Below are 8,452 nucleotides of genomic sequence, written 5' to 3'. Positions count from 1 at the left end.
CAGAATGAACAGAGTTCCAAAACTTGATCATGTCACATAAGCACACTGCCTAACGTTTGGAGCAATTTTGTGAGACACTCCGTGAGGGAATACTACGGAATAATCTTCCTTCTTCTTTTCTACTCTCTCCTCTTCCTCCTTTCTTTTCTTATGATACCTAGTCTCCTCCATACATCCTGCTGGCCCCAAACTTGGCAATCCTCCTGCTTCAGCCTCCCAACTATTGAGGTCATAACTACCTATCACCACACCTATCTTGGGATAAATTGAATTAACAGGAAATAAATAAATCAAAGCTAGATACTTTACTTCCTGGTAATTTTTCTAACTTTAAATACTAGTTCCTGAAAACTATTCATTTCTTGGGCTGTGAAAATCAAAAGAAAGAATTCATGTAAGAGTCATTAGTTGGGAGTGCATGCAGGTAATACTAACATTTGGAATGTTGCCCACTGATAAGTCATTTATTAACGTTCTGCTTAATTTTTAAATCAGTTACTCTCTGGGCTTCAGTCTCAGTAATTTCCATTGACCTCTTTGAAGATTATTGACCTACAACTTATATCACATTGTTTTATTTGATCCCAACACTGTTGTTTAAAGTTTGTACTTTTGTGTGTCTGTCTCTGTGTACATGCCACGTGTGCTTAGGCTCACTCAGTGGCCAGAAGAGGGCATTGGTTCCTGGGGCTAACGTTATAGGTGGTTGTGAATCACCTGACGTGGATGCTGGAAATTGAATTGTCATCCTCGGGAAAAGCACCAGTGTGCTTCACCTCTGAGCCCTCTCTTCAGACCTATACAACATTAACAGTTAAAAAATTTTATATAGCCTTTCTCTTCCGGTCCCAGATGCTGAGGAAGCCGCGGGTTACTGTGCAGACATGGCCAAGTCCAAGAACCACACCACACACAACCAGTCCCGCAAATGGCACAGAAATGGCATCAAGAAACCCCTGTCACAAAGATATGAGTCTCTTAAGGGGGTTGACCCCAAGTTCTTGAGGAACATGCGCTTTGACAAGAAGCACAACAAGAAAGGCCTGAAGAAGATGCAGGCCAACAATGCAAAGGCAGTGAGTGCACGCGCAGAGGCCATCAAGGCCCTTGTGAAGCCTCAGGCCATCAAGCCCAAGATGCCAAAGGGCCCCAGCCGCAAACTCAGCCGCCTGGCTTTCATCGCTCACCCCAAGCTTGGGAAGCGGATTCGAAGCTACATGGCCAAGGGTCGTAGGCTCTGCCAACCAAAGCCCAAGGTTCAAACCAAGGCAGAGGCCAAAGCTCCAGCTAAGGCCCAGGCCAAAGCTCCAGCCCAGGCTCCCAAAGGTGCCCAGGCCCCTGTGAAGGCCCCAAAGAAAAGTCTCCTGCCAACGTGAAGACAGATGGACTGCCATGACACACCTACCCACACACTATTTGCAGATGACCAGTGTCCTATGGTGTTTTTACAAATAAACTCGAGGCAAGATATGTTAAAAAAAAACTTTATATATTATATTTTCTTACTCTAGACATACCTTTCTTCCCTCCTTGGGGTAGAGTTTTTTTTTTCCCCCATCTTTTCATTGGTTTTCTTTTAATGTGCTTATTTTAAAGACGTTGGCCACCAGTTTCAACATGTAAAGGGCCTGTCGGTCTGTTTCTGATCAAATCAACCCTCAATTATTAAAAACACTTTGTTTTTCTCACGAGTAATATTTCTTGTAAGAGAAATTCACACTGGGTTGATTCGTGATCCTACCCTTTAAAGAGTCTGATTCTGCATTTCCTGTAAAAAGCAATGGCTTTTTTTTTTTAAAGTTTTTTTTTAAACCATGTGGTTAAATTACTGTGGATTACCCTGAACCTGTCAGTGTTAGTTTTAATTTGGGGCTCTTAGGATGAGACTATTTCAGTTTTGATCTTTCGTCTGGGATGTGTTTCTCTCTTAAGGTGTGGCCCTCTGGGATTTAATGGAAAGTCCAAGCTGTCCAGAATAACTCATTAAGATTTCAGTGCCAAATTCCATCTATCAAGGACCTGGGTGTGCTGATCTCTTTGCAGGCTCTGTCTTCCCAAATTTGCTTTGTATGATGATGCTATAATTCTTCGTTCTGGTCACTGTGTGCCTTGGGAGGTATCGTTGCTCAGAAAGCTATGGAGTCAGGGAGATCCTCTCTCACAGTGAAAGCTTTATCTGCTGCTGTTCTTTTCTTGGTTTCAAGGTGTTCAACTGCCCTGAGCTCTAACTTCGGCAATTCTGCCAACAGAAGGACCTTTGCTCACAACTGAGCTCTGTACTTCCCGAGGGTCCCCCAAAAGAGAAAACAAGTGGAAAATCCATGGCATTCAATTTGTTGTCCTTATTTCAAGGAACATATCATCATGTTTTCCAGCCTGATTTTAAAAACTCAAGATGCTTGTGTTTTATAATTTGGCCAGAGTTCATAATCACTAATGGCAGGGAAGTACTCAGGTATATATTTCTCTGCCACAACTCAAAACCATGAAAATAGGCACTGACAGTATACTGCCTTATAAATGTTAATCTGTGAAATGCTGTGAATGTTAAATGACTGGCATAATACTACATCTATAACAGGAAGCACGTCTTAAGGATAAGCCACCATCATTACAGAAGTGACTCTGATCACATTAAAAGGACAGTGACAGGAAAGAAAATTATTGAGAAGAAAATCACAGAGCAGAGTCTACAGCTGTTCAAGCTCTGTAAAATCTGCTGTCCCTTACCCCACACTCACTACAGCAGTCTTTGTACAGCCAGATGTTGCTGCTGAAAGACCTACTCCAAGGTTCATGATCACAGAGCAAAGGCCTTGAGACCTGGCCTGGTGTGACTGCAAGACCAATACTCTAGCAAATTAGTCAAATAAAAAAAAAAAACCCACTAGGCCTTAGAAATGTAGACATGATTTTCTTCAGTGGAGTTGATGAAACTCATTGGCAGCAGATCTCTTTAGTTGCTCCCAGTTCACAAGTACGGAGAAAATGGGTTACGTAAAATGTGTGTCATGTCGCTTGCTGATGGCACGCTATCTGGTGTTTAGACTCTAGGTGTCTTTAAATACAACTTAGAAAAAAAAAGTACTGACTCACAGCTGTTTAAAAAAATATCACTAAATATTTACCAAATGTCAGCTATGAAAGAAACCTATGCAGTTTAACTAAAATAAAGCTCCTTCAGCTTTTTCTACACGTGACCCATTTTCTCCCAAGAAATTTTTATATGACTCCAGGAATAATATAAAAGAATGGGTATACAATCCAAAACTTACCTTTTGATATATCATTCAGAAGTTTATTTTAAAACAATTCTTTGATTCACAAACACACAAACATACACATACACGTACATAATTTCAACATTTTTTAAAAACAAAAGCAAAACATTTATCTTTACATAAACAACTAAATTTGGGACCGGTGAGATGACTCAGCAGATAAAAGTGTTTGGTGAATAAGCCTGGCAACCTCAGTTTTGCTCCCAGAACCTATATGAAGATAAGAACCAAGACCAAGAAGTTGTCTTCTGACCTCCTCCTGCACACTGTAGCCGGTGCATTCCGTATGTCTATATTCACACACACACACACACACACACAAACACACACATACGTTGAGATAGAGAGACAGACAAGAGATAGAGAGACAGTGAGACAGAGAATAAACTGTCAAAGAATTAAATCTTAGCTGATTATTTGATACTTCGGGATGTAAGAGTATCTTAATTTCTCAGAGCTGACTGATAATTTGATTTTTATAATTGTTGATGTTCATAATGCCTCTTAGTATAAATATGTAGTAAAACAGACAGAAACATATTTAATGTGATTTTTGAAATTTTTGAAAATTCTGTTCTAATCCTAAGCCCAAATATGTTGTTATTGTTGTTTTAATGAAACTTAAGCCAAAAACTCTAACAATAATTTTTAACCAACCTTTCTAATCCAACAAATCTCCAAAATATACAAATGTGATACATACTGAAGAATGCTGGTAGAAAAAATTCAACATCTCTGTTTTCTGTAATTAGTATTACCTTTCTATAGCAGCGGAGGTACAGTAAATGAAACACATAATGCACAGTAGTCTCAGATCTCTGTAAGGTATTTCATAAGGTGTGTTGCTTGGTTGGTTGTATCTAGCTTAAAGGCATATGTGATGCAAACTATCCATGTTGTATGTTCAAAACCAAGGCTGTAGAGAACTCACTGGGTACAACATAAGCAGGCACTGCCAGAAATGCTTTGTCTGGTTCAGAATTAATTTTTGGTAGTTGTATGTTCAGAAACCTTTTCCTTCCTGTTGCCAACTCTTATATAACTCCTGTATCCATTTATCCAGTGGGGTAGTGATTCATGATTTAAGAAGTTATGACAAAAACCTCTAGCTTTGCTTACAAAACTATAAAAGAGTGGGGTTATAGCTCCATGATCAATACTTGCATTGGATATGTATGGTTGGGTTCCTCAGCATTCCAAAAAGAAAGAGAAAAAAGGGAGAGAAATATGGAGGAGCCATAGGAGGAGGAGGAAAAGGGAAGAGGAGAGGGAGGAGGGAGAGGAGCACAGGGAGGAGCAAGAGAGGGAGAAGCAGAAGGAGCAGGAGGGAGGGGAGCGGAAGGAAGAGGGGGAGGAGCACAAGGTGGAGGGGGAAAATAGAAGGAGGAAGGGGAGGAGCAGAAGGGGAAGGAGGAGCAGAGGGAGGAGAAGGAGGAGGAGGAGAGGTGGATGGGGAAGGGAGGAGGTCTATATTCACAAGACAGTAGAAACTGAATAGTGATCGCATAGACAAGAATTTTAGGAAACTGCAATTTCAACTAGAATTTGAAAAGGAAAGGTAACAACTAAGAACCAAAGGAGAAAGCATATCCACAAATGTAGAGAAACAGTCAAATGTACAAATGTGGAGGCCAGTTGGATCAAGTGTGATGGTGCACTTGTGGCTGCTCATCCCATTGAGTTACTCGGTGAGTCATGTCAGGGTAGAGAGTCAAATGTTAGAGGAGCTTCCAATCCTGCCAAAGGGCCCTTCTCATGTGGAGAAAACAGCATTTTCTAAGACATATGCTTAATGGAAAAGGCATACTTGTTACTACAATACTGTTATGTGTTTTACTTGGTGTTACTTCTGAAATGTTTCTTAATAAAGGAAGTACTCTCAGGCAACAGAAAGTTGTGGGAGACAGAGTCTACACTCCATGGCAGCTAAGTTACTACGAGAATAATAACATACTCATGATGGGATACGAGGCAGAGGTCTTCTGTACAGCACAACTGCTTCCTAAGCACACACCTTTAGGAAGGTATTTCCACTCCAGTGCAGTCACGTACTTTGCAAAGCTGTTTCATGAAGTACAACTGACATTGACATAAAAAAGATATCTATGTTTTCTATGGATTCATACAAACCTTTTTAAGTCTAGATTTAGTGTATGAGAGAAGATGTGTTGTCTGTCAGAGCCTGGCTTAACAGATGTTTCCTAAAAGAACTATTTCTAAACTGCTTCAGTTTACCTGATAGTATGATGATTTCATTTTTCTTTATGGGTTTATAAAGCCTCACTGCACACACATACATACATATAATATATGTTTATTATACAATTATATATTATAAATATATAATATATAACATGTTAATATATTTTATAACACTTAATTAATAACTATAATATTATAATATGAATTATTTATATATTATATAGAAACCTATAATTATACATATAAATGATATATTATATGTAAATTATATGTGAATATAAAAATATAGTTTAAAGCTGGGCAGTGGTGGCACATGCCTTTAATCCCAGCACTTGGGAGGCAGAGGCAGGTGGATTTCTGAGTTTGAGGCCAGCCTGGTCTCCAGAGTGAGTTCCAGGACAGCCAAGGATACACAGAGAAACCCTGTCTCGAAAAACTGAATATATACATACATACACATCTATACATATACATGTACATGTACATATACATATACACATTATCTTTATTCATTGATCTGTTGATGGACATCTAGGCTGGATTTACTTCTTGCTCCTGTGAGCATGCTCTCAGGTGTATAAGCAAGAGTGGCGTACCTGGGTCAGATGGCAGATCTATTGTCAGGTTCTGTTGGTTTGGGGCTCTATACTGACTTCCATAGAGATTACATCAGTTTCCATTCCTAGCAGCCGTGAATTGGGGCTCTTCTTCTCCCATCCTTTCCAGTCTTTGTTGGATTATTCACTCTATGTATTGAATTGTGTAAGTCGACCTCTCACTGACTCATTTACTCAGTCCACTTTCATGAACTGAGCTTACGCCATGTACATTGATGCAGGCTCTCGGGTTGTGGAGACAAACTAAAGAGTGAGTTTCTTTGTCCACAGGGCCAACCTCTGGGGCCAGCTTCTAACCCCATCTCTCTGCCTCTGTGAGGCCACAGCCTTGCTCCATTATCATTTCTTCAGATAGACACAAGGACTAGTCATTTCTGTCTGAAATCTGCCTTTTCTCTTTTGTCTTTGCACCCAGTTTTCTGTAGTGTGGGAAAAATGTTCAGTGTAAGCCCGATGCCTTGGGACCTGTTCTGTTTACATATCCCCTCATTCACAGAACAATTCCAAACCAGTATGTGACTCCCAAGTAGTAGCCAAACCTAGGGCATGGTTGGGAATCGAGAAACAAGCTAGAAATTAACTTGTTTCCATTTGAACACACTGGTGGAGATGCTGAAGGACAGATTCTATTTGAAGGCCTGTAAAGGTTTATTTTTATGGATGTAAAACATAGTGACCCTCAGACTCTTGCTTCAGTCAGCTAATTCACTGCCTTCTCTTTCATATGATTTCTGTTGTTACAGTGAAGGAACACCGCAACTGCAACACGGATGCTTAGCATTGTTTTTTTCTCCATAGGAAGAATACATAACATTAAAATGAATACTAATATTAGAATATTAATATCTAGTATCATTTAGAAAATTAAATTTTATTTGGAGGTGCGTGTGTGTGTGTTGTCCTATGACACTGACTTACAATAGACTCTAATGCACAGGGTCCCATCCTATTAGATTTCCTGGTGTTTTGGTATATCAGTGATCCACATGTAGCATCAAGAAAAAGAGGGGGAGTAAAGTCTGGGCATAAAAGCAGAGCAGGAAACTTGTGGCTTATGAGCTTTGCTCATTGTTAGCTTGACTTTTCTGACTCCGTTATCTGAGACCCACAACTCTAGACAAGACATCTCACTCTTTCTCCTCTGGCCTTCTCCATGTATTGATTAAGTGGGTTAATGTTGTGTTCATTAACAGGATGTCACATTTAGCACATTCAGTGGATTTTCTATTACTACAATAGAAGGAAACATTTATATAGAAGGAAACCTGCGTATAATCTTCACAAGGTTTACAGAAACATTCAGTCATAGTGGACATGCCAACCAAAAGATTTATTAGCATCAAAAATTATATTTCTTGTTCATGCTTGCTTTTTAAAAGGAAGTCTATTATAAATCAAGAACAAATTCCAGCAAAAAATTCCCCACTCACCATCTTCTGAACTGTAGCAGAAGGGAGAACAATTTAATTTCTTTTTGACATGTGGACTTTATTTTCACTATTATGCCCAGCATCTATTTTTAAAAATCAGCTCGACTTTGTTATGTTATGTAGTAAAGGCAGCAGAATATGAATGAGGAGTTCCTAGTAGGATGAGGAATAAGTGACTTGAAGACCTGCAAGTCTTTATTTTCCAACTCCAGAGCTCATGCCACATCTATCTGCTTGGCTACCATACCTGAGGCCATAGAACCAGAACTAAAACTGAGGGCTATATTGCTGAGACTTCTTGACAAATTTCATAGCTGTTCTAAGTATTAATTCAATGGCGATCAGATTGGGATTTGTATGAACTGGGTTAGGGTTTAGGTATGTAAGTGCAGTATGCTGGGTTATCTTCGGTTCTTTCCCTATGAGTCACCTCTGCTTCAATCCACCTCACACAGAAGGAGGCTTCAAATAATCACCTTAATCCACCCTGGAAAGGCCTAGAAGACTCTGATCTTACCCATCCATGGATGGATCCTGAAATCAGGGGAAGCCAAAGGTTCCTATCTTGTCCATTTCGAAGGGGCTTAAGATATTCAGCTCTCTCTGGGCTGTGGTGGTGTACATTTTTTATCCCTGCCCTTGGGAGGCAGAGGCAGGCAGATCTCTGATCTCTGATCTCTGCGTTTGAGGCCACCCTGGTCTATAGAGTATGTTTGAGTACAGACAGGGCTACAGAAGAGAAAATCTGTCTTGAAAAATCACAACCAAAACCAAAAACCCAAAGCAAAACAAAACAAAAAAACGAGGAAGAGGAGGAGGAAAAGGGAAGGAGGAGGAGGAGGAGGAAGAGGAGGAGGAGGAGGAGGAGGAGGAGGAGGAGGAGGAAAAGGAGGAGGAAAAGGAGGAGGAAAAGGAGGAGGAA

At 40.1% G+C, this 8,452-nt stretch overlaps 1 protein-coding gene across 1 annotated transcript; it reads left to right on the top strand.

Moving 5' to 3' along the window:
• The first annotated feature begins 839 nt into the window (after window positions 1-839).
• On the top strand, window positions 840-1,477 carry LOC114611793 (60S ribosomal protein L29). Its single transcript, XM_028756541.1, has one exon. It carries the CDS (start codon window positions 885-887, stop codon window positions 1,374-1,376), a length of 492 nt encoding a protein of 163 aa, XP_028612374.1. The 5' UTR covers window positions 840-884; the 3' UTR covers window positions 1,377-1,477.
• The last annotated feature ends 6,975 nt before the right edge of the window (window positions 1,478-8,452 follow it).

Source organism: Grammomys surdaster, unplaced genomic scaffold, assembly GCF_004785775.1.
Source record: "Grammomys surdaster isolate TR1022 unplaced genomic scaffold, NIH_TR_1.0 126124, whole genome shotgun sequence".
Taxonomy (NCBI): Eukaryota; Metazoa; Chordata; class Mammalia; order Rodentia; family Muridae; genus Grammomys; species Grammomys surdaster.
The sequence above is the reverse complement of the archived record's forward strand: the minus strand, read 5'-3'. Positions and strand labels throughout refer to the sequence as shown.

Excerpts from the sequence above, each read along its gene's own strand:
- LOC114611793 (XM_028756541.1), top strand. The coding sequence starts at position 885 with ATGGCCAAGTCCAAGAACCACACCACACACAACCAGTCCCGCAAATGG.